The sequence below is a fragment of the Macaca nemestrina genome, chromosome 20, assembly GCF_043159975.1.
Source record: "Macaca nemestrina isolate mMacNem1 chromosome 20, mMacNem.hap1, whole genome shotgun sequence".
NCBI lineage: Eukaryota > Metazoa > Chordata > Mammalia > Primates > Cercopithecidae > Macaca > Macaca nemestrina.
In genome coordinates, this window is record NC_092144.1 from 3,351,649 (window position 1) to 3,376,425 (window position 24,777).

A 24,777-nucleotide genomic window follows, 5' to 3' on the forward strand; every position below is an offset into this window, starting at 1 on the left:
TCAGGAGGCGGAGGTTGCAGTGAGCTGAGATCGAGCTGCTGCACTCCAGCCTGGGTGACAGAGTGAGACCCTGTCTCAAAAAAAAAAAAAAAAAAAAAGTGGAACTGGAATTGACAAGATATCCTCCTCATGGATTGGCCGGGAGCACAGAGGAATCCGGGAGGGCTCCCTGGTGGTGGTGGCCATCATCTTGGGCCCTGAGTAAATGGCCATGCTGCTGCCGCGATGCTGATGAAGAGAGGCGCTGTGTGTGGACAGAGTGTGTAGGAAGGGAGGTGAAGTTCCCAAGAAATTTGGAATAGAGTGGAAAGCAGGAGAGAGGGTGTGAGGTGGAAGAGGCCAGTGGCCTAGAGGCAGCCTGCCCTCCGGGGAGGCTAAACCAGCAATTCCTGTTGCTGACAGATAATCCCTACTAGAAGGGGACCCCTTGGTGGCTCCCCACCCCCTTCCTTTGGTCTAGGCATGAAACAGCAGTCCCTCCACACCCAGCCCCTGCCACTCCTGTCCCGCCGCCCCCACCCTGCATCTGCCTCCTCCCCACTCTGCTCCCCACCTGCCCCGACAAACACTGCCAGGGAAGTCCTGTGGGCCGGAAGCTGTCACGAAACTCTTCCACTGTGACCAGGCCTTAGCATCTGAACACCCTCCGCCTGCCTTCTGAGGGTTTGGGAACGTGGCGGGGGAAGTACTCTGTGGGCAGAGCCATCTCTTCCAAACTCAGCGTAGTTACCTCCTCCTCCAGGAAGCCCTCAGGGAGCCTCCGGAGCATCTCACTGTGTGTCTCTAGGATGGGGCCAGGGGAACCCTCAAGGACCGAGGCAGAGAGCTGGGTTATGGGAGACGTTGGGACGGGTGATTCTCAGCCGGTGTGTCTGTGTTCCCAGGGGACCCTTGTGAGGGGACAGCCTGAGGATGCCCATGCCTTGGGGAGCAGCCACTGAGCGGTGCCAGCCCCTTGGGACCCTCCCAGTCCACATTCAGGCTGCAGTTTCTGGGAGACCCCCACCCAGGGCCCTGAGAAGGAGGTGAAGAGGCCAGCATTTGGGGTCACCTACATCCCACGGGAAGGACGGCACGGCTCACACGGAAGACAAATGATTTCCTTTATTTCCCCCGCCTCCCAGTTTCCAGGTAGCTCTACAAAGACATTGGGAAAGAGCCACACGCAGGCTGTCCTTCAAACACGGAGAAACAAAACCAAGCCAGTGGCTGGAGCCCACATATGCCCAAAGGTGGACTCTTCTCATTCAATGCCACTGGGCAGCTGGCCATAAAAACTGACCAAGCGGGAGGTTTGAACAGGTTGGGGTGGGGGCTCAGAAGGGGGTACCCTCACATCCATCAGTGCCAGGAGGCGCCTGCCCACCATAGCCAGCATCCATAGGACGGCGGCACCTCCCCGGGTCCCCCAGGCACGGGTCCTGGGCCCTGCTCCCACAAGGGGGTATTTGGGGACCCCCTGCCTCAGGGCCAGCCGAGGCGTACATCAGGGAGGGAGGGAGGAAGGATGAAAGCTAAACTCCAGGCCTCAGCGACACATGGCAGAGCAGGTTTTCTCTGTGAAAGGCACTCAGTGGTACAGGGCTTAGGGCAGGTGGGGGTGCCTCTGGGCTCCGGGTCTGACTGTCGGGCACAGCTGTTCCGGGGGGAGGCCCAGCCAGGATCCTCATCGCCCGTCGGCTGTGTCCACCTGGCCCTGTGGCCCTCCCAACAGGGGACAAGCCTGGCTCAGGCCCTGCTGACACCCCGGTTGTGGAAGTGTCTGTTTGGAGCAGGCTGGGCTGGGGACGCGGGGATGCCAGCTGGGTGCTCCCCTGGGCTTGTCCTGCACACGTGGTAGGGCCCCAGAACAGGGCCTGATTTCAAATCCATGCCGCAGAAGCATCCAAAGAAAGTTTGTTTGTTTGTTTGTTTGTTTGAGAAAGGGTCTCGCTCTGTAACCCAGGCTGGAGTTCAGTAGTGCAATCTCGACTCACTGCAACCTCGACCTCCTGGGCTCAAGGGATCCTACAGCCTCAGCCTCCTGAGTAGCTGGGACTACAGGCTTGGGCCACCACATCTGGCTAATTGTTTGTAAAGATAGGGTGTCACCATATTGCCCAGACTGATCTCAAACTCCTCGGCTCAAGCGATCCACCAAGCTTGGATTCCGAAGTGCTGGGATTGTAGGCATGTGCCACCACGCCCGGCCCAAAGGAGGTATTTTAAATTCACCCCTTCCTAAACAAGGTGAAGTTAGAGTCAGCAAGAAACTCCCCAGTTTAGAATCTGCTTGCTATACTGCTGGCCCACCTGGCAGTGGGGGACCAGGCCCTCCAGGAGGGGGTGCTGCTCCCGGGGCTGGATGGTGTCATTTCTCTAACAATTTAAGCACAAATGTTAAAAAAAATTTCTTTTAAGTGACAAGGTCTTCTTCTGTTCCCCAGGCTGGAGTGCCATGGTGCAATCACAGCTCACTGCCCTCCTGGCCTCAAGGAATCCTCCAGACTCAGCCTCCCTACTAAGTAGCTGGGACTACAGGTACACACCAACACTCCAGGCTAATCTGTGTTTTTTTTTTTTTTTTTTTTTACTAGAGACAGGGTTTCGCCATGTTGGCCAGGCTGGTCTTGGACTCCTGACCTCAGGTGATCTGCCCACCTCGGCCTCTCAAAGTGCTGGGATTACAGGCATGAATCACTGCGCCTGGCCACCAACCACGCCAAGCTGATTTTTAAAAATATTTTGGAGAGATGGGGGTCTCACTCTGTCATCTAGGCTGGCCTTGAACTCTCAGGCTCAAGCAACTCAGCCTCCCAAAGTGCTGGGATTAAAGGCATGAGCCATGGTGCCCGGCCTGAAGCACAAGTGTTTTAAAAGAAACCTACAGAGCGTTACTCAAAAGGAAATGACCGTCGTCCAACGTCAGGGATGATGCTGCCATTGGTCAGTGGGCACACGTCCAGGAGTGCAGGGATGCGAAGGCCCGCAGGCTGGGGAGGCAGGTGGCTCACACGAGCCCCTCTCCATCCCGCTGGCCCCGCTTCTTCTCCCCTGGGCCCTCCTCGGCCTCGCCAGGTCCCCGCTGCCTCTTCCGGAAGCGGGCCCCAAGCCGGTGTCTGGGTGGCAGGAGATCCATGCCCAGGACCTTGTGGGTCTGCCGGAAGGCCAGCATTCTCAGGGCGTGCTGCGGGGCACATACAGCCCATCAGGACCCCCGCCCACCCTGCTCCCCGAGTGCTGAGGACACAGAGGGGCTGGCATCTGTAGCCACTAGCAGATGGGCCAGGCCTATCCTGTGTCCCTCGAGACACTCCCCCTACCTTTTTTTTTGGAGACAGAGTTTGCTCTGTTACCCAGGCTGGAGTTCAGTGGCGCAATCTCAGCTCATTGCAACCTCCGCCTCCCGGGTTCAAGTGATTCTCCTGCCTCAGCCTCCCAAGTAGGTGGGATTACAGGCATGTGCCACCACATCTGGCTAATTTTGTATTTTTAGTAGAGACAGGGTTTCACTATGTTGGCCAGGCTGGTCTCGAACTCCTGACCTTGTGATCCGCCCGCCTCGGCCTCCCAAAGTGCTGGGATGACAGGTGCGAGCCACCCGGCCTGGCCGACACGGCTTCTTATGACTGCTGAGCTTGGGCCACCGCAGGGCCTGAGGAATTTTCGCTTGGTGCTAGCTGACTGCAAGGACTGTCCCAGGAGGCCCCCCACTCCACTGACCACCAGCTCTTTCCACCTCACTGCAGGACCCCACATCCTGCACCGCGAGCCATTTCACTGATCCCTTTAAAAGCAAAATTCAGAAACGTCAGACCCGCTGTGGTTTGGTTTTCGTGCTGCTGGGAGATTTTTCTTATAAACAAATTTGCAAACAAGGAAACCACAGGTGAGGGCTGGACAGGCCGAGCTGCCGGCTACAGCTGGGCTTCTAGGACCATGGTCAGCGATGTGGAGGGAAGACAGTCCCTGCCCGTGAGACTTGAGGTCTGGGCCTCGTTGCAGTGGTGGCTTTGGCTCTGAGCTGCCAGCCCCATGCCACCATGCCAGGCTGGCCCTGTCCCCATGCACGGTCCTGCCACCTACAGGCCACCCTCCTGTTCCTGTACATCTCAGTGGGAGGGAGAGAAGGTGGAACCTGGGCCATTTCGGGGAACACTGCACAGCTGCAAGCTGGAGCTGGGACCTGGGTGTCACCCCTGCCGTGGACTTGGCCCTCCTACCTGGGCGCTGGCGGTCACGTCTTCCCGCTCTTGGAGGGTCATGGGCTCAAGGGCGTCTGTCTGGTCTCTCTCGCAGGGATCCTGGAGTCCAGGCCCATCTTTGTGAGGGGGAGTGGGAACAGCAAAGAAGGCAAGAATGCCCTCATGAAAGACGGTGACAGGGCCGTCCCTCGACACCATGGGGCCCCAGGGGCCCGTGCAGAGGGCTATACTTGCAGCCTCTGACCCTCAGGCCTCTCTCAGCAGGTCAGGGTTTCACCGGGCTCATGGGGGAGTCCTCCCAGCCCCTCAAAGCCCGTTGGGCTGCCAGCACCTCCTGGGCTTTGTGTGTGTGTGCCTGTGTGCACCCATGCATATGCACATGTATGCTGATGTGTGTGTCCATGTGGGCCCATGTGCGCCCATGTGCCCATGCGTGTCCATCTGTGCACGTGTGTGCCCACGGGTGTATGTGCATGTGTGCCGTGTGTGCATCTGTGTGCATGCATGTCCGTGTGTGTCTGTGCATGCATTCATGTCTGTGTGTGCCCGTATGTGCAAGTATGTCCGTGCATGCCTGTACGTGCACTCATGTCCACGTGTGTGCCTGTGCGTGTGCGTGCCTACACGTGTGCTTTACATAATGGCTCAGGCAACGGGCCCAAAGCTTTATGCTCCCTTTTCACTTGATATCCTATGTCACTAAAAAGGACTCAAAAACACCCTTTTCCGTATCTGACCGCCACCCTCTCACACGAGTGTGTCCTGCCGCGTTCTCTTCCCTCTGCTGGTGTAGAACGCACTGTGCTGGGCAACTCTGCGCCCCCTGTCATCTGAGCTCCTGGCTGTTCCCTCTGGATAATCTTTGGAGGACAGGCGCCGGGGTGGCTCTGTGCCGGGGTGGCTCTGTGCCGCCGCCGGCGGGCGTGGCCACCAGATAACATAACCGTTGTCTCCTGGGTGGAGGCTGAGACCTCCCTTCGGGGACCTGTGTGTCTGTGCCCTGCGTGCAGGGTGGTGTCCTCCATGGCCGGGGCCCTGTCTGCCTTCCTGCTGGGAGCATGTGTGTGTCGTGGGCCGCTCTCGTGCCTGGGCTGGACACTTCCTCTGTGTCTGTGACCCCAGCTGTTTGTACCACGGCCATGGGTTTGCTGCCCACCTTCTGGGCCCTCCGGCCCGGCGACTGACCTGTCAGGAGTGTCCCTGTGGCCACGCACTCCAGGACTCGCCTGACCGCGTCCCCAGGGCCCAGGGGCCCCGCCGCACTGCTCACAGCCTTCTCCACCAGCAGCTCCATGGCCTGGTGGGGACAGAAGAGCGGCTGCTGTGCTTTTGGGGGTGCCGCAGCCCCTGTCTGCCCGGGAGGTCCCTGGGATAGGAGGCCCCCTCGGCTCTTTCTCTAACTCCCACCACCCACTGAACTTCCGCCGAGGAGGGCGGCCCGTGGCGTGGCTCTGCCACCTCCTGGCATGGCCACGGGCTGGTTTCTTTTTTTTTTTTTTGAGAGCAGAGTCTTGCTCTGTCGCCCAGGCTGGAGTGCAGTGGCGCAGTCTCGGCTCACTGCAACCTCCGCCTCCCGGGTTCAGGTGATTCTCCTGCCTCAGCCTCCCATATGGGCTGGTTTCTCCATCCCTCCGAGTTTCAGTTTCCCCAGTTGGTCCACAGTAACATCACACACCAGTGTCACGCGCACTGTCTGCCGCGTGGGGCCCGCCTCAGCTGAGGGGAAGGAGCCGCCCTACCCCACCACGTCCCCGTGTGGCCAACTCCCGAGGGCAGGAGGGGATGGGGCAATGCTGGCCTCCACGGCACTGTGTGGCCACCTCTTCAGCCACAGCCGGAAAACAGGTCTCAGGGAACACAGGTTTTCTGCACGTCGGGACAGCCGCACGCTGGTCACCCAGCACGGAGCTGGCTGCTGTGACCTCCTCCCAGGAGTGGAGAAGACGTTTCCCCTAAACAATGGGTGTGAAAGGCCGGGCGCGGTGGCTCACGCCTGTAATCCCAGCACTTTGGGAGGCTGAGGCGGGCGCATCACGAGGTCAGGAGTTCATGATCAGCCTGGCCAACATGGCCAGACCCCATCTCTACTAAAAATACAAAAATTATGTAATCCCAGCACTTTGGGAGGCCGAGGCGGGCGGATCACGAGGTCAGGAGATCGAGACCATCCTGGCTAACACGGTGAAACCCCGTCTCTACTAAAAATGCAAAAAATTAGCCGGGCATTGTGGCGGGCGCCTGTAGTCCCAGCTACTCGGGAGGCTGAGGCAGGAGAATGGTGTGAACCCAGGAGGCGGAGCTTGCAGTGAGCCCAGATCACGCCACTGCACTCCAGCCTGGGCGGCAGAGCGAGACTGTCTCAAAAAAATGACTACAAAAATAAAAGTAAAAAAGAGACTTAATCTCTACCAAAACAAACAGCCTCTGTACCACGCTGCATTCTGGACGCTGGGCAGTGGGTGGGTGTGGATGAAGGACACGGGCCCAGTGGCGGGGACCACAGGCAAGACATCACTGCAGTGTGGGATGGGGGACACCACTGCAGCGTGGCATGGGGGACACCACTCCAGTGTGGGATGGGGGGACACCACTGCAGCACAGGATGGGGGACGCCACTGCAGGGTGGGATGGGGGACACCCACAGGGCAGGGGAGGAGGCTGGGTGTGGCTGGCTGGCTTGTGGCTGGTGGAGAAGGTCTGGGGACTGGATGGGTTCCTGGGGTGTCTGTGGGGGGCATGGGCTTGGGGCCTGCTCCATGAACCTTGTGTGGGGGGGGTTCTGCTGCTTCTTCTCCCTCCTCTTTCTACCAGGATAGGCGGGGGGTGGTGTTAGAGCCACAGGGGGTCTCCTCTCCAAAGCAGGTGGGTCTGGGCTGGGTCACCCAGAGCCGGTGTGCAGCCAGGATGGGGAGTCCGGCTTCCGCCCCTCTGCCTGGGCCCCTCTGCCTGGGCCCCTCTGCCTGGGCCCCTCTGCCCTGCTGCCACGAAGTCGGGCAGACACCGCACATTTCCCTGGCCGGTCCCGCATTTTCATGCGAGGTTCTGGGTTTTGAATAATGGTAGTCAAATGAGGCTGTGGAGAGGGCCGTCTCCCCTGCCCAGGGGACCTCAGGGACTCCCACGGCCTCTCTTGAGTGCTACGTCTCCCGCCGGCTCCTTCACGGGAAAGCGTTTGTCTCTCGACCTGGGCCTGTCACGGCCACGGAGCCCCTCGGGGGTCCCAGTGGAGGGCTGGGCCGCCAGGCACTGCCTTACCCAGGCTGGAAGGGCTGCCCAGGTGGGCACACGCCGGCAGAGGTCCCTCAGGACCCTGATGACGATCACGCATGGCTGCAGGCTGCTGGCTCGAGCCTTCGGGGGAGAAGCACACGGTTCACTTTTGGGGGCTCACACAGCCACATGGTGTGGCGTCGTGAGCATGAACCCCGGGGAGGACAATGGGGAGCCCTGGCGGCCTCGAAGGTGGCAAGTGGAAGCAGAGTCCACTTCCAGATGAGTCCGGTGCCACCAGGCCATTGAGTGGCCACGGGACGGCAGCGTCCCCACCCCCAGGACAGCACCCACTCCTTCCACGTTTCCTGACCCCATCAGCCAGGAGCCAGCGTTGGTTGTCAGCCAGGAAGCTGATGGAGGGCGTCCTGGTCTGCGCTGGGAGCCCATGAGGCTGAGGCAGCCACGCCGGCTCAGGCTGGTGCCTCTGAGACACGTTCCTCAAAGTCACCCCTCTCCCCCTGCTCCACCCCTGCCCCCCTGACCTGAAACCACCGGGCATGACGGAGGGCGGCCAGGGACTCGAGGCACTTCTCGGAGCTCAGGACATCACCTGGGTCAGCCTGAGGCTTCTCCACGCCTTCTAGAAGAAAAACCTCAAGGTGTGCGGGGAAAGCACCTTATCCCGCTCTGCTGCCGACGGGGTGAGGGGCTCGGTTTGGGCCCCTCAATCCTTTCTGAGACACAGTTTCACTCTGTCACCCAGGCTGGAGTGCAGTGGCACGATCTTGGCTCACTGCAACCTCCATTTCCTGGGTTCAAGTGATTCTCCTGCCTCAGCCTCCCAAGTAGCTGAGATTACAGGTGCCCGCCACCACATCTGGCTAATTGTTGCATTTTTAGTAGAAATGGGGTTTCACCATGTTGGCCAGGCTGGTCTTGAACTCTTGACCTCAGGTGATCCTCCCACCTCAGCCTTCCAGAGTGCTGGGATTACAGGCGTGAGCCACTGCGCCCGGTCTCAATCCTTTAGGCCTCGTTTTATCCATCTGGGGAATGAGGGTTCCTCCCAGATTGTCCTGCTAAGACACAGTGAGGACCAGACAAACCGTTCCTGGAAAAGCTCATCATCTGGGAAGTTCTGAGCTTACCTGTTGCTACTGAGGGATTTCAGCCCTGACGCTCTCGCTTAGCCGATGAGGGTGAAGATGGGAAACTAGGAATTAAGCCAGATTTCTAGAAACTTCCACATGCATCATGAAAAGGGAGAAAGTGGGTCAGATTTCAACACGTCCTGTTGTTGACGACAATGGCCCCAGAGTCTGGGAGAGATGTGGGTCCCTTTTCCGTCCCGGGTTATTATTTTCCTTCAAGAATATTTTTCTCAGTTGGGCGTGGTGGCTCACACCTGTAATCCCAGCAACTTTGGGAGGCCAAGGGGGGGCGGATCATGAGGTCAGGAGTTCAAGACCAGGCTGGTCAACATGTCGAAACCCTGCCTCTACTAAAAATACAAAGATTAGCTGGGCATGGTGGCGCACGCCTGTAATCCCAGCTCCTCGGGAGGCTGAGGCAGGAGAATAGCTTGGACTCAGGAGGTGGAAGTTGCAGTGAGCCAATATCGTGCCACTGCACTCCAGCCTGTGCAACAGAGTGAGACTGTATCTCAAAAAAAAAAAAAAAGAAAGAAAAAAAAGAATATTTTTCTCAACTGGAAAACAGTAGTTCATTCCTAGAATCCCAGCACTTTGGGAGGCTGAGGCAAGAGGACTGTTTGAGCCCAGGAGTTTGAGATCAGCCTGGGCAACATGGCGAGACCCTGTCTCCACAAAAAATAAAATTAGCCGGGCATGATGGCACACACCTGTGGTCCCAGCCAATGGGGAGGCTGAGGCGAGAGGACTGCTGGAGCCCGGGAGGTCGAGGCTGCAGTGAGCTATGACTGCACCACTGCGCTCCAGCCTGGACTACAGTGACACACCAAAAACCAAAACAGGATATTTTTCTTATTTCATTATATACAACACTGTGGGAGGGCCTGGTTCATTTAGGTCAGGGGATGGTGCCCAGGTTTCCCACTGGTTCACAACCATCCCCGCTGATCTGTCAGGGAAATGACTCCTTTGGGGCAGAGAGGGAAATGGCAGAGGTGTATATGAGGAACGGTTTTGGGTTTTTTTGGGTTTTTTTTTGACGGAGTCTTGCTCTGTCTCCCAGGCTAGAGTGCAGTGGTGCAATCTTGGCTCACTGCAACCTCCGCCTCTTGGATTCAAGCAATTCTGCCTCAACCTCCTGAGTAGCTGGGACTACAGGCATGTGCTACCATGCCCAGCTAAGTTTTGTAATTTTAGTAGTGATAGGGTTTCACCATGTTGGTCAGGCTGGTCTCGAACCCCTGACCTCAGGTGATCTGCCAGCGTCGGCCTCCCAAAGTGCTGGGATTACAGGTGTGAGCCACTGCGCCTGGCCAAATTTTTTTTTTTTTTTTAGAAATGGGGTCTCACTACGCTGCCCAGGCTGGTCTCGAGTTTCTGGGCTCAAGCGATCCTCCCACTTCGACCTCCAAAAGTGCTGGGATTAGAGAGGTGGGCCGCTGTGCCCGACCTAGAAAGGGAGTTTTAGAAGCTCACCTCCCACCCACCACGCTGGGCCTGGGGAGGGGAAGCGGGGGCAGGAAAAGGCCGACAGGAAGTGCAGTTTCCTGGGGGGTGGCTCACGGGTCTTCGGTCGCTGATCGGTCCTCACAGGATTTCCGCTCACTTCATCACCCACCCAAGCCAGGAAAGAGCCGCTGTCTAATGGCCGCCAACCCTTAACCCGCCCCCACCACGGCGCCACTCCCCAGCCTCCGCATTTGTGTCAGAGCCTTCCGCTAGCGCTGAAAGCCACTCTCTTCGCCACACTGTACTTAGTTTTCAGATGACTATTTGCGAGGACCAATCGTGGCTTTCCATTTAATGATTCAAAGGCTCTTCTTAAAAAAAAAAAACAAACAAAAAATTGAAGCTTTAAAAAACAAATTAGGCCGGGCGCGGTGGCTCACGCCTGTAATCCCAGCACTTTGGGAGGCTGAGGTGGGCGGATCACCTGAGGTCAGGAGTTCGAGACCAACCTGGCCAACCTGGTGAAACCCCATCTCTACTAAAAATACAAAAAAATTAACTGGGTGTGGTGGCGCACACCGGTAGTCCTAGCTACTCGGGGGCTGAGGCAGGAGAGCCGCTGGAACCCAGGTGGCGGAGGTTGCAGTGAGCCAAGATCGCGCCACTGGACTCCAGCCTGGGCGACAGAGCAAGACTCTGTTTCAAAAAACAAACCAACAAAAAATACCAAATCGATGGAAAGAGAAACCTCGGTAGGTCATGGCCCTCAGTTATGACCAAAAAAGATTATAAAGGGGGTGAAAGATGATAGAGTTTGGAAAACTGCCCTAGAGACTGTTCTGGAAGATTCCACAGCTGGCTGAGACTTCGGGAGCAAAGACGTGCAGTGTGTTACCAATGGCTGCCTCTGCTGTGGCTGCTGGCCAAGACCCTCGCTGCCCCCAGCCTGGCCCAGCCCCTCACCCACCCTCCCAGGCCTGGCAGGTCTGGCTTTAAGCCCCCCAATCCCCCAGGTTCCTAATCAGTGGTACTGGGACCTCGGTGACTGACGGACAGAGTCAAACTGAGCTTCTACTGTGACCCGGGGGAAATGGCTCAGACCTGTCTATTGCCGCTGGGGCTGGTGTCGCCAGGGCCGGAGAAGCAGGTGCCAGCCCTGGGTCAGGGCAAGGGAGGGGACACAGTGTCACTTGCCCGAGCACGGCCCCTGCAGCCAGGCTCTAAGCCCGTCTGACGCTGTCACCGACTCGCCTCCTCTGCTGCCCGGAGACCCAGCTCTTGTGTGACCCATGGAATCCTCGGGGGGACAGCAGTGCTGGAGTGTGGCTGCTGTGGCATTTTCTGCTCAGCGCAGAGGCGGACACTGCCCCAGGCCTGGGTGTGGGGAGTGCCCTCAGGAAGCGTGTGGGGGACAGTGGTTGGAAGGAAGGGCTGGGCCGCACCTGGGTCTGTGGAGGGGTCCTCTCGCATCAGGGGTGAGGTGATGGATACGGTGACCTGCATCCTGGGCTCCTCGCAGGAGGAGATGACAATGTTGGCTTCAGGGTCAGAGGAGACCTCATACTCATCCTCGGTCACCATCTGGGAGGGATAAATACAACACAAGGCCACCTTACTGCAGCCCAGATTCATGTGTAAATCAGCCAGGATGTGGTTGGTGTGTGTAAGTTAATCCTGTCAGGTCTCCCACACTTGCTGCCTGGGTGCCAGGCCCTGTGCCCTGTGTCTGAAACCTCCAAGTGACCAAGACACAGCTGCAGCCCTCCAGGAGCACACACATGTAGAGATATGTACAGACAACAGACCCTGTGATATAAGGAGCCTCCATATGTAAAGAACACCTATAATTCAATAACAAGAAGATCAGCAATCCAATAAAACATTGGTGAGTGAAGTAACAGATACTTGGCAGAAAAAGAAACACAAATGGCCCTTTTTACACAATGACACACATTACCCCATAGTCAGGGAGGAGTAAATTAAAACTAATGAGATGCCACCATCTCCTGTCGGAAGGACATAGTTCAAGAGGTCTGTGTCACAGTCTGCTCTTCCTGTCCATGGTCATCACCCTCCATGCGGCCTGTGCTCACACCTGAACCTGGCCTCCCACCTGAAACCCACCTCTCTCCCCTCTCTCCCGGATCTTCCATCCCTTCCCTTCTCAGGGCCTCCCTGCTGCAAGTCAGCCCCCAGGGGCGCTGTTGACATGACTGGGGTGGAGGCTGCCAGCTTCCCCACAGCCTTAGCCATTCTCATGGTACTCAGTTATTGTCTCTGCCACCGGGCTACAAGTCTTCCAGAAAGCAGGGGCTGTATCTGTCACGTTGTAGCCACTGACATGTTGTAGGTGTGCAGGAAATGTGAGATGCCATCATGGAAGTCAGAGCATGTCACTCCCCTGCCCAAAACCCTCCAGCCTCCCCACTTCCCTGAGAATGCAATCCTAGCTCCTGGTATGGCCTTCAGGCCCAGCTTGATCCAGGCGCCCCCTCATTCCCTCATGCCCACCTCTCCTTGCTCTGGGCCTCCTGCTTTTGGCCTCTGCAGGTGCTGGTCCTTCTGTGGGGAACACTGTCTCCCCGACCAGGCGCTGCCCATCCCCTGGGCATCCAGTGTCCACTGGAAAAGTCAAAGGAGTAAGGCTGAGTTATCCCAGGGATGGTGACAGACGCTCAGGAAGAAGGAACGACTCTGGGGACCAATTTTTCATTTTTCTTTCTTTTCTTTCTCCTGAGTAGCTGGGATTACAGGTGCCCACCACCATGCCCGGCTAATTTTTCTATTTTCAGTAGAGACACGGTTTTACTATGATGGCCAGGTTGGTCTTGAACTCCTGACCTCAGGTGATCCAACCGCCTCAGCCTCCCAAAGTGTTGGGATTACAGGCATGAACCACCATTCCCAGCCCGATTTTTCTTTTTAAACCTAAGATGATCAATTTAAATCCTCCAGTGTGAGAAGAGTATATGAAAATTCTCTAGAGGAAAAAGTTCAGTTGACATCTCACAGTCCTAAAATTGAAATTGGGTTTTTGCCTTTTCTTACGGCTTCCTAGTCATCATCGCTGCAAATGTTTTCTGTGCAGCTTTAATCATCATTTACTTTTTTTTTTTTTTTTGAGACGGAGTCTCGCTCTGTCGCCCAGGCTGCAGTGCAGCAGCGCAATCTCAACTCAGTACAACCTCCGCCTCCTGGGTTCAAGTGATTCTCTCACTTCAGCCTCCCACGTAGCTGGGATTACAGGCATGAGCCACCAGGCCTGGCTAATTTCTGTATTTTTAGTAGAGATGGGGTTTCACCATGTTGGGCAGGCTGGTTTCAAACTCCTGACTTCAAGTGATCCACCCCCCTCAGCCTCCCTAAGTGCTGGGATTATGGACGTGAGCCGCTGTGCCTGGCTTAATGCTTCTTGTATCTTAAAGTCGTTTAGTAACAGAGGTTCCCTGTGGGGAGAGGGCTGGCAGCCAGACGCCTGGAGCAGCGATGGGCGGGGTCCTGACCTTACCTGGAGCTGCCGGGGCAGCTGCTGGGCGATCCTCCGCAGCAGGCTGTGCGTGGGCTTCCTGGAACAGAGCAGAGCGAGGCGCACGTTCCTGTCCCCGCGCAGGAGGAGGCCTTTCGCCAGGATGCCCACCCGCATGACGCCTTTCAGGACCCGAGCCGGGGGGGCAACGCTGCTGTGGGGACAAAACCACGGACGTGAGCCGTCAGTGGAGAGACGCGGGGTACCCCAGCTGCCTCGCTCCTGAGCGACAGGGACCCTGCCATTTGCAGAGCCCCTCTGTGCCTCGGCATCCTCATCCATGAAATGGGACCAGGCGACTCTGTGGGAGGCGCTTGCGGGATGAAATGAGACACTGTGAGATCGATCTCGGAGGTGCTGTCACCAGGCATGCCTCGGAGTAGCCGGAACGAGTGGCCACACCCATGTTTTCCTTCCCCATGAGCAAACGCTAAGCCCCAGGCCCGCCCTGTGAGGTCTGATGGCTCCAGCGTTCACGGACTCTGTCACCCTGTTGTTTCGGCTCCACATGGTTCAAGAGAGGACAGAAAGCAAGGCTGCATTCTGCCTTTGCTTCACAGGGGTTAAGAAAATTCACAAACTGGCCGGGCGCGGTGGCTCACGCCTGTAATCCCAGCATTTTGGGAGGCCGAGGCGGGCAGATCACTTGAGGTCAGGAGTTTGAGACCAGCCTGGCCAACATGGCGAAAACCCATCTCTACTAAAAATACAAAAATTAGCCGGGCATGGTGGCGGGTGCCTGTAATCCCAGTTACTCGGGAGGCTGAGGCAGGAGAATCGCTTGAACCCGGGAGATGGAGATTGCAGTGAGCCGAGATTATCTCACTGAACTCTAGTCTGGGAGACAGAGCAAGACTCCGTCTCAAAATAATTAATAATAATAATAATAATAATAATAATAATTAGCTCGGTGTGGTGGTATATTCCTGTAGTTCCAGTACTTGGAAGGCTGAGGCAGGAGAATGACGTGAACCTGGGAGGCAGAGGTTGCTGTGAGCCGAGATCACGCCGCCATACTCCAGCCTGGGCGACAGAGTGAGACTTGGTCTCCAAAAAAAAAAAAAAAAAGGCCAGGCACGGTGGCTCACGCCTGTAATCCCAGCACTTTGGAGGCCGAGGCGGGCGGATCACAAGGTCAGGAGATTGAGACCATCCTGGCTAACACGCTGAAACCCCGTCTCTACTAAAAATACAAAAAAGCCGGGCGTGGTGGCAGGGGCCTGTAGTCCCAGCTACTCGGGAGGCTGAGGCAGGAGAACAGCGTGAACCCGGAAGGCGGAGCTTGCAGTGAGCTGAGATCGCGCCACTGCACTCCAGCCTGGGCGACACAGCGAGACTCCGTCTCAAAAAATAAAATGAAAAAAAAAAAAAAAAAAGCAGAGGGCAGGTCCCTGGGTGCTCGTTGTACTGGGACACTTTGCAACCCACAGGTGCGAGGCTCAAATTTCCTATATGGAGTCAGTACTCTATGCTCCAGCAAAAGGAAGCCCTCAGGCCGAGTGGATCAGCCAGACACAAAAGGTCACACGGTGTGCGACTCCGTTTCTGTGAACTGTCCAGCACAGGCCAATCCACAGAGACAGGGCAGGCATGCGTGGGTGCATGAAACAAAATGAGGAGTTTGCTTAATCGGGACAGTTTCTGTCTGGGAAGATGAGACAGCTCTGGAGATGACAGGGGTGTTGTTGGCACAACTGTGTGAACGTGCTGCGTGCCCCTGAACTGTGCACTTAGACAGGTTAACATGCTTGGTGTTGTGTGATGTGGATTTTACCACAATAGAAAAGCATTCAAAGATTAGAGTGAACCTGTAATCCCGGCACTTTGGGGGGCTGAGGTGGGAGGATCGCTTGAACCCAGGAGTTCAAGACCAGCCTGGCCAACATAGCGAGACCCCTCATTGCTACAAAAAGTTAACAATTAGCTGGGTGTGGTGGTGGGCGCCTGTAGTCCCAGCTACACGGGAGGCTGAGATGGGAGGATAGCTTGGGCCCAGGGGTCCGAGGGTCAGTGAGCTCCGATCACGCCACTGCACTCCAGCCTGGGTAACAGAGCGAGATCTATTTCTTAAAAAACAAAAAGCGGCCGGGCGTGGTGGCTCAAGCTTGTAATCCCGGCACTTTGGGAGGCCGAGACGGGCGGATCACGAGGTCAGGAGATCGAGACCATCCTGGCTAACATGGTGAAACCCCATCTCTACTAAAAAATATTTTTAAAAAACTAGCCGGGCGTGGTGGCGGGCGCCTGTAGTCCCAGCTACTCAGGAGGCTGAGGCAGGAGAATGGCGTAAGCCTGGGAGGCGGAGCTTGCAGTGAGCTGAGATCCGGCCACTGGACTCCAGACTGGGCGACAGAGCGAGACTCCGTCTCAAAAAAAAAAAAAAAAGAGAAGCAACAAAAACCAGCAGCTGCCAGAGCAGGAAGGACTTCAACAAAAGGTAACTCCCGCCCGGATGAGTTAACTCCATGGCAATTACTTAGACGACGTAGGGACCTTCTCGCTTCCTAAGAGTCACAAGGGTTTGGAGCTGATTCACACCGGTGCTCAGTGACACAAACCACTCTGATTACTCAACTCCTCCCTAAGGCGGAGAAGTCCATTCAGAATCACGCTCAGCTTCCTTCTGCCCATGAGGAAACTGAGGTTTACAGAGACTGTCAGTCCCTCGTGAACGACGTTTTTAGATGCGCCTTCAACAGCAAAAGGGAATGCTGAGGCATTAGAACCGCGTGGACCACCCGCTGCAAACCAGCCTCGTTCGGTGCCAAGAAGCTCTGAGACCTGGGGAACTTCCCCCTCCCAGGGCTGGAAAGCTGCCGCCGGCCACCGAGGGCTGCGGGCCCATCAGAGCTGGGGGTTCCTGCAGGGTCTCGTCCCGAGGAGCTGACCTCTGTCCTGGCTGAGAGCTGGGCCCCGGGGAAGGGGATCTCCAATGACCTGCGCTTGCCGCCCTCTTCCTCTCCGCCGCCCTGGTCCTCCTCGGCCAGCGTGTCAGACACCAGCTTGAGGGCCCGCTCCGCGTGGGACACGGCCCTCTGCACGGCGAGGAGCTCCTGCTCCGTGGGGTAGATGGTGGCGTGCTTGCACATGACGTGCCGGTCGTCGCTGGATGCTGGCCGCCGCCCGGGCTGTGGGGAGAGGCTGCACGTGTCAAGGCTGGGCTGTGGGGTCCCTTGGGGAGTGCTGGGCAGGCGGGCAGGTGGGGGCAGGTGGCCGTGGCCAGCCGGGTTACCAGGCAGCAGCACCGCCAGGTGAGAATCCAGTACACACAGAGAGCCCCGGGGTGGGGAACAGGGAAGTGCCTGGGGCTGCCCCTGATGGCTGCAGGAAGCTTGGGTCTGAGTGAAGGAATAGGGGGGAACCTTCGACACCTTTGGCCATACTTTTAAATTTCCAGACCAGAGGCTTTTGAGTCAGCCTGGAAACCCCTTTCTCACAGCAAGGCGCAAATCTGAGGTTCCCATTTAGGCTGGGCGCGGTGGCTCATGCCTATAATCCTAGCACTTAGGGAGGCTGAGGATCACCTGAGGCCAGGAGTTCCAGACCAGCCTGGGCAACATGGTGAAACCCCATCTCTACTAAAAATACAAGAGAGCCCGGCATAGTGGCAGGTGCCCACAGTCCCAGTTACTTGGGAGGCTGAGGCATAAGAATTGCTTAAACCCGGGAGGCAGAGGTTGTAGTGAGCCAAGATTGCACCACTACACTCCAGCCTGGGTGACAAGTGAGACTCTGTCTCAAAAAAAGAGGTTCCCATTGAACCTGGACACTCGGGCTGCAGGGACAGGCTCCTCTGGGAAGAGACAGTAGCAGCCACAGAGGCACGAGGCTCCCCAAGGGAGGCGACCACCCGGGGCTCCAGGAAGCAGAAGGGTTCTCTGTGGCCCAACGGTAGGGGCTGGGGCGCTGGGGCTCCCACCTGTGGAGTGAGGCAGTCCGGGCCGTGGAGCCCCATCCCCTGAGTACTATATGGGAGTTGGCGGGGAGGTCAGGTCCTCCTAAGGAGGTGTCCGCTGCCCTGGGGGGTGTGAGGTTGCCCACATTTGCACACAGAGGAAGCTGTACCTACCTGGAGTTGGGTGCTGGTGGGTGGCTCCGGCCTGCCCATGAGCAGAGAGTGGGCCCAGTCGGATGGTGCATCCTGGGAAGGCTCCTCCTCCAGCCGCCTGCAGGACCGAGACAGGATGGAGCGTGGTCAGGCCAGCAGCGGCCCTGGGCTGGGGGCACATCAGAGACGCTGGGGACTCATGCTCCCAGCAAGGAAGGCAGGGCCGAAGCTTTTGCTGGGGCTCCGCTGCACTGCATGGGCGCCTGCTGTATGCACAGAAGACTGAGGCTGGGAAGGCTGGTGCGGGGGGGAACCAAACACCCCTTAGGCAAAAGAGGCTCAGCCTGGGCAGCCGTAGCCTTCAGGAAGTCCTGGTCCCCTTCCCAATGCAGACCTGCTGCTGCTGGACACACCAGAGTCACATGTTACATCAGAAAATGCTCTGGGACGGACACAGGGGACTCCAGAGGTCAGGGACACTGAGACACCGGGGGTTAAGGGGACACAGGAGACACTGGGGATGAGGGGACACTAGGAGATCAGGGGGACACAGGGGACTCCAGGGGTCAAGGGGACTCAGGGAATACCAAGGGTCAGGAGACACAGAGACACCAGGGGACACAGGGACACCGGGGTCAGGGGACACCAGGGTTCAGGGAATGCAGGGCCATCAGGGGTCGGGGGTCACAGGGCACACCAGGGGTCAGGGGGACACCAGGGGTCAGGAAAACACAGGGGACTCCAGGGGTCAGGGGTCACAAGGCACACCAGAGGTCGGGGATACAGGGGACACAAAGGTCAGGGGACACAGAGGACACCAGGGGTCGGGGGACCCAGGGGACACCGGGGGTAAGGAGTCACAGGGGACACTAGGGGTCAGGGTACATAGGGACACCAGGGGTCAGGGGACCCGGGGCCACCAGGGGTAAGGGGTCACAGAGGACACGAGGTGTCAGGGTACATAGGGACACTAGGAGTCAGGGGACACAGGGGTCAGGGGGACACAGGTCACCAGGTGCCTCTGCAGCCGTGCGGTCCAGTGAGTTGGCAGGCAGTGTCCCTGCGCCTGAAGAGGCGCCTGGCACCCACGTGTCAGGTCTGCACACCACTGTGCCTTTGCCCGTCTGCTCTGGAACCCTCTCTCGCTCCCACACCAGGACGTGCCCACTGCCCGGGCACCCGACTCCCCCCACTGCCTGAGAGCTCACACGGGGGATCCCCATAATCTGCAGCGGCGGGTGTCTGGTTCCACGCTGGACCTGCCCTCCCTCGCCAGGCCCCCTTGCCAAGACCCGCAGCCGGGCACCTCCTCTCCACGTGCCAGCGCCGCAGTTGCTCCAGCCGCTCCTCCGCCAGGCGCCGCTGCTTCCTCATCCGCTCCTCCAGGAGCTTCCGAGCCCGGCTGCTGGGCTCCATGGCAATGGGAAGGTCCGGGTTCACTTTCTTCTGGAAAGGAGAGGCAAGGCTCTGAGAGTAGGGACCTTGCCTTAGACAGGGATGCCGGGAGGGTCTTGGGGTGCAGGGAGAGACCCAGAGACTAGAACTGTTGGGCTGAAATCTCCCAAAGCCTTTTTTTTTTTTTTTTTTTGGAGACGGAGTCTCGCTCTTGTCTCCCAGGCCCGTGTGCAGTGGTGTGGTCTTGGCTCATTACAACCTCCGCCTCCCGGGTTCATGCCATTCTCCTGCCTCTGCCTCCCGAGTAGCTGGGATAACAGGTGTGTGCCACCACATCTGGCTAATGTTTGTATTTTTAGTAAAGATTTCACTATGTTGGCCAGGCTGATCTCTAACTTCTGACCTCAAATGATCCGCCCACCTTGGCCTCCCAAAGTTCTGGGATGACAGGTGTGCGCCACCGCACCGGACCCAAGATACACTGTTGAGACGTGGAGCAAGACTTTGAAAACACAGAAAATCACCCCACCCTCTTTTTTTTTTTTTTTTTTTTTTTTGAGACGGAGTCTCGCTCTGTCGCCCAGGCTGGATGGAGTGCAGTGGCCTGATCTCAGCTCACTGCAAGCTCCGCCTCCCGGGTTCACGCCATTCTCCTGCCTCAGCCTCCCGAGTAGCTGGGACTACAGGCGCCCGCCACCTCGCCCGGCTAGTTTTTTGTATTTTTTTAGTAGAGACGGGGTTTCACCGTGTTAGCCAGGATGGTCTCGATCTCCTGACCTCGTGATCCGCCCGTCTCGGCCTCCCAAAGTGCTGGGATTACACCGCACCCGGCCTCACCCCACCCTCTTAAATTCATGGGATTACACGGGCAGAAGAGGCCAGACCAGAGGCCTCCCAGCGCCCGCCCGGGCAGAGCACACCCCGGACGGGTGTCGGGGCTCCCCCTGCTGGACGCACCCGGTACTGCAGCCGGTGCCGCCGTCCCCTCACGTGCAGGTCCTTGGCGTTAAGGTCGTTGAAACTGCACTCGCACAGCTTACACTGGAAGCGAAGCACTCGCCCTTCCTCGCTGCACACCTGAGACACAAAACAGCTGCACGCACACCAGGCACGAGGCCGGGGGGATGTGAGATGCTACCGACGCCAGGTCGCTGCGGAGCCTTCCTCATTGCTGGTCATTTTGTGTTATGTACGTATTTTCAGAGACACGGTCTTGCTGTGTTACCCAGGCTGGACGGCAGTGGCTCGATCTCGGCTCACTGCAGCCTCAAACTCCTGAGCTCAAGCGATCCTCCCACCTCAGCCTCCCGAGTAGCTGGGACCACAGGCATGCACCACCATGGGAGACGGGAGGATTGCTTGAGCCCAAGAGTTCAAGACCAGCCTGGTCAACATAGCGAGACCCCGTCTCTACAAAAAATAAAAATAAAAAAATTAGCTGGGAGTGGTGGCTCACACCTGTAGTCCCAGCTACTCAGGAGACTGAGGTGGGAGGATTGATTGAGCCATGACGGCATCACTGCACTGCAGCCTCAGTGACAGAGCAAGACCCTGTCTCTTAAAGAATCCCAGGACTGCAGTCAAGGCAGAGGAAACCCAGCCCTGCCTCTTTGGCACGCACAAGGCCAACCAGGGTCTGAACTGCCGCTGGCCCGGGAACTGGCAGACCTGGCTCAGGAGCTTGGCTCCACTGCTCAGTAGCCTGGCTTTGGCAAGTCCCAAGATCCCCCAGACCCAGGAAAGGAGCTGGACGGAAGGGCCTCCAACCTCCCGGGGAGCTTTCTCCTGCCCGGAGCCCTTCCACCTTCCAGACAGATGGCTCCAGGGGGCCCCCTGTTGGGACTGCCTCGGCCTGTCTCTGGCCCTCACGAGGCCATATTCATTTCCTGTTGGTATCCGAAATCTGGCACCCAAAGTGTCAAGCGGGTCTTGCACGGGGTTTGGTCTATGGAGGTCTGGCCTGTGCAGCTCGGGAATGGGGATGGGTCTGTAAATCCCACTGGGAGAAGCCGGGTGAGGTCTCGAAGCCTGACCCATGGGAAAGTCCTTCCCTGACCAGGGCTTGACAGCCTCGGCTTACCTCCTCCACATATTCTGGGCCCACCGGCTGCGCATCAGAGCAGCCCAGGGGAGCTTCCTCCGAGCCTCCTTGGGCGGGTGTTCCAGGACCCTCTGACTTGGGTTGGGCCGGTCTCCCCCTCTGGGGTCTGCAGCCTGCTATCTGCGGCTCAGGAGGCCCTGAGGGGAAAAACCATGTCACTGACACCCTGTTCCAGGAGAAAGCACTGTGGCTGCGAACCAGCCAGGTGGCATGGGGTGGAGAGCCACCCAGACCCCAGGCTCGCCTCCTGTGATGTCGGGGGGAACGGCCCCGGGCAGCGACCTCGCTCTCCCTTTCATGCCTGCGTGTGACCCAGCCGAGAAACCGAGGCCAGTTTCAATCCGTCAGTGGGGACGTCCTGGATTTAGGTCCTTGCTTGAGGAACCCACCGACAGCACAAAATCCACAGTTAATAGACGATGAAGTATCAGGCGGACCAAGGCTCGTACTTAACCTACCCTCGTTAGGCAAAATTATGGAGCCTCGGGTGAGACAAGTATCTTTGTTATCAGAATGACTTGATGGTTTGATCTTCAAAATCATGTTGCTATTCAAGAATCAAGGCTGCTGAGGTTAAAAACAGAATGCGGCTCCCTCAGCCCCTGCCCACGCACAGCACGGTGGTCCAGGGCAGAGACTCTTAGACAGACCCAGGTTCCAATCCCACCTCCACCGTTTACGGCTTTTCCATCTACACATTGGGACTGGTGACAACATTGACTTAAATGGGTTGTGGGCTGGGCACAGTGGCTCATGCCTGTAAACCCAGGGCTGTGGGAGGCCGAGGCGGGAATATCACTTAAGCCTAGGAGTTTCCGACCAGCCTGAGCAACATAGCAGAACCCCATCGCTACAAAAAAAAAAAAAATACAAAAAGTAGTGGGATGTGGTGGTGCACACCTGTAGTCCTAGCTACTCAGGAGGCTGAGTGGGAGGATTGCTTGAGCCCAGGGGTGGAGGCTGCAGTGAGCTATGATCGCACCTCTGCACTGCAGCCCGGGTGACACAGTGAGACCGTCTCAGAAACAAAACAAACCACGAAAAAAGATTTGTCATGGAGGTAAAGTGAAGCAATGCACACAAAGCAGTGAGCGGATGCCTGGCATTGAATCCTGGTTAACGCGGGCCACCTCTGACAGCTGGGGCTTTGCACGCAGGGAAGGTAGGGTCACAGGCAGAGGGGCGCAAGGAATCCACCTTCATTTCCTGGTACCCACATAACTCTGGTTCTGAGCCCAGTTTGTTCACTGTGACCACCAGGGTGCGCAGGGGAGCAGAGTCGAGGTGGCAGCCCAGGGAACCCGCTAGGTGCAGGGCGAGGGCTTCCAGTGAACCCCAGCACCCAGCACCAGCCCAAATTCTGCTGGAAGAGGCCGGGCACGGTGGCTTATGCCTGTGATCCCAGCACTTTGGGAGGCCGAGGATAGTGGATCACTTGAGGTCAGGAGTTCGAGACCAGCCTGGCCAACATGGTGAGACCCTGTCTCTACGAAAAATACAAAAATTCGCCGGGTGTGGTGGCAGGCGCCTGTAGTCCCAGCTACTCGGGAGGCTGAGGCAGGAGAATCGCTTGAACCCGGGGGGCAGACGTTGCAGGGAGCCGAGATCGCACCACTGCACTCCAGTCTGGATGACAGAGCGAGGCTCCATCTCAAACCAAACCAAAACAAAAAACTCTACAGGAAGAAATGGCATTACCATTGTATCGGTTCTGCCAGCACTCTCTGGAAACGGTCTCAGAGGGTCCAGGGCGGTGTCGGTCAGTGGGAGGCCCCCTCGCTCCGCTGGACTGAGAGAGAGACGGCACCAGCCCCACACCACCCCCCGGAGGACGTGACGAAAACCAACTGGATGGTCGATTTTCTCACGAAATGTTCACCGGGCAGGGTGGCCAGGGCTCCCGTGGGTAGGCGAACACGCATGCAGACACACATACCCTCGCGCGAGGCCTTCAAGGCCACAGGTCTCTTGGCCAGTGCTGGCCTGCTCGGGGCACACACGCTGGGGCCGGTGGCGGATGTGGGCTTGGCCTCCACCCTGGGGGTGCTCTCTGCGGCCGGTGCAGGCTCCAGGGTGGGAATGGGCTTCCCCAGTTTGGTGTGCAGCTTGAAGACCTGCAACAGACAGAGCCAGGCTCCTGTGGGAGGGCCGCTCCCAGCCTGATGGCCTTTTCAAGAGGCAGGAAGGGCCTCCACGGGCGGGCAGCGGGAGTGTGGGCGGGCTGGTCCCGGGGACCCCGCCTCTTGTCTCCTCCTGCTCTCTGGATATCACCCACTCCAGAAGGCCCTTCCCAGGTGGCCTCCTGCCTTGCACACGTGCTTGTGAGTCCTCTAGCGCGGTGACACTCCTCTGACGTGTGAGCACGTGGCTCACCGGCTCACATGGACGCTCTTCCTCCTCTTCCACCACGTGGGCTGCCAGATGGGGCCTCTCAACCTCCCAAGCCCCATCCTAGTGCCCCCGACTGCCCGGGACTCAGCGTGTGTGGACGGATGGTGGACGTGCATGTGTCCCTGGACGGACACCCACGTTCTGCACGCGCGTGTGCATGTGGTCACATCTGTATTCTGGCCGTGCCCTATTCTCAGCACCTCCGGGTGCAAGGCGCTTCTGGCAAAGGTGTCGTGTGCACAGGGCCGCGGTGTGTGTGCTGGGGACCATCTCAGACACATTTCCAGCTCCGAGTCTCTGACACGCGCTGCACAAGACCTGCCCTGTAACCCCCGACCCCACAATGGGTGGCAGGGCCTGCCTGACCCCCAGACCAAGCCCCAGCCTGTGGGGGTGATGCCAGCCCCTAGCTCTCCGGTCCCCAGGCCAGTGAGTCTCCTTCCCCCGTTTCTCTGCCCCCCTCCTTCCCTCCTCCATGCCTCCCTGCGCATTCCTCTTTCCCCCGTGGCTTCACACAGGCCCTCAGCAAGCTGACCTGAGCCGAGCCAGGGAATGAGGCCCTGGATGAGCCTTCAGGCAGCTGAGGGAAAGAAGCCAGGTCCTCAGCCAGGCCTCCCAGGGTGGCTCAGCCTGACAGCCCGGGCTACAGCACAAGCCAGCTGTTCCCCTCCCTGCCCTCAGGTGGGGACTCCATCCCCTCCCGGCCGAACTTGACATAACCCAGGCCTTTTTTCTTTTTTTTTTTTTTTTTGAGACCGAGCCTTGCTCTGTCGCACAGGCTGGAGTGCAGTGGCGAGATCTCAGCTCACTGCAACCTCCACCTACCGGGTTCAAGCAATTCTCCTGCCTCAGCCTCCTGAATAGCTGAGGTTACAGGCGTGCACCCCCACACCCAGCTAATTTTTGTATTTTTTAGTAGAGACGGAGTTTCACCATGTTGGCCAGGCTGGTCTCAGACTCCCGACCTCACGTGATCCACTCGCCTCGGCCTCCCAAAGTGCTGGGATTACAGGCATGAGCCACCGTGCCCGGCCTAACCCAGGCCTTTTTAAGGCCCCAGGAGAACAGTGATTATTACAGCAGGGAGTGTGAAGAGCAAGACCCCAAAGGGAACACAGCGTTGAATCTCAAGGCAAACCCTGTCCGTCGCCAGGCCTGAACGCCAAGCTTTCTTGGAAGTCTGGGTGTGAGTGTCTCGGCCACTTCATGTTTTTGTGCAATGAGGAGGAATCCCTTTTATAAGCTGAAAGGAGTCCAGGTGCAGTGGCTCACGCCTGTAATCCCAGCACTTTGGGGGGCTGAGGCAGATGGATCACTTG

At 57.9% G+C, this 24,777-nt stretch overlaps 1 protein-coding gene across 6 annotated transcripts in view; it reads right to left on the reverse strand.

Moving 5' to 3' along the window:
* Positions 1-1,089: 1,089 nt before the first annotated feature.
* Positions 1,090-24,777, reverse strand: part of LOC105487201 (zinc finger RNA binding protein 2) — a 61,472-nt gene continuing 37,784 nt past the window's right edge. For 2 of the 6 annotated variants that reach the window (XM_071086980.1, XM_071086985.1), the window contains exons 7-19: positions 23,004-23,181; positions 21,047-21,204; positions 19,924-20,043; positions 18,878-19,017; positions 17,593-17,689; positions 16,461-16,651; positions 13,506-13,677; positions 11,440-11,578; positions 7,940-8,037; positions 7,440-7,535; positions 5,370-5,481; positions 4,203-4,300; positions 1,090-3,166 (exon numbers count right to left, since the gene is read on the reverse strand). In XM_071086980.1, coding sequence (XP_070943081.1) covers positions 2,990-3,166; positions 4,203-4,300; positions 5,370-5,481; positions 7,440-7,535; positions 7,940-8,037; positions 11,440-11,578; positions 13,506-13,677; positions 16,461-16,651; positions 17,593-17,689; positions 18,878-19,017; positions 19,924-20,043; positions 21,047-21,204; positions 23,004-23,181 — 1,776 coding nt within the window. In that variant the 3' untranslated portion in view covers positions 1,090-2,989. Of the gene's footprint in view, positions 3,167-4,202; positions 4,301-5,369; positions 5,482-7,439; positions 7,536-7,939; positions 8,038-8,314; positions 11,579-13,505; positions 13,678-16,460; positions 16,652-17,592; positions 17,690-18,877; positions 19,018-19,923; positions 20,044-21,046; positions 21,205-23,003; positions 23,182-24,777 lie in introns of those variants that run through there. The other 4 variants (XM_071086982.1, XM_071086984.1, XM_071086983.1 and 1 more) reach the window with 4 other exon arrangements.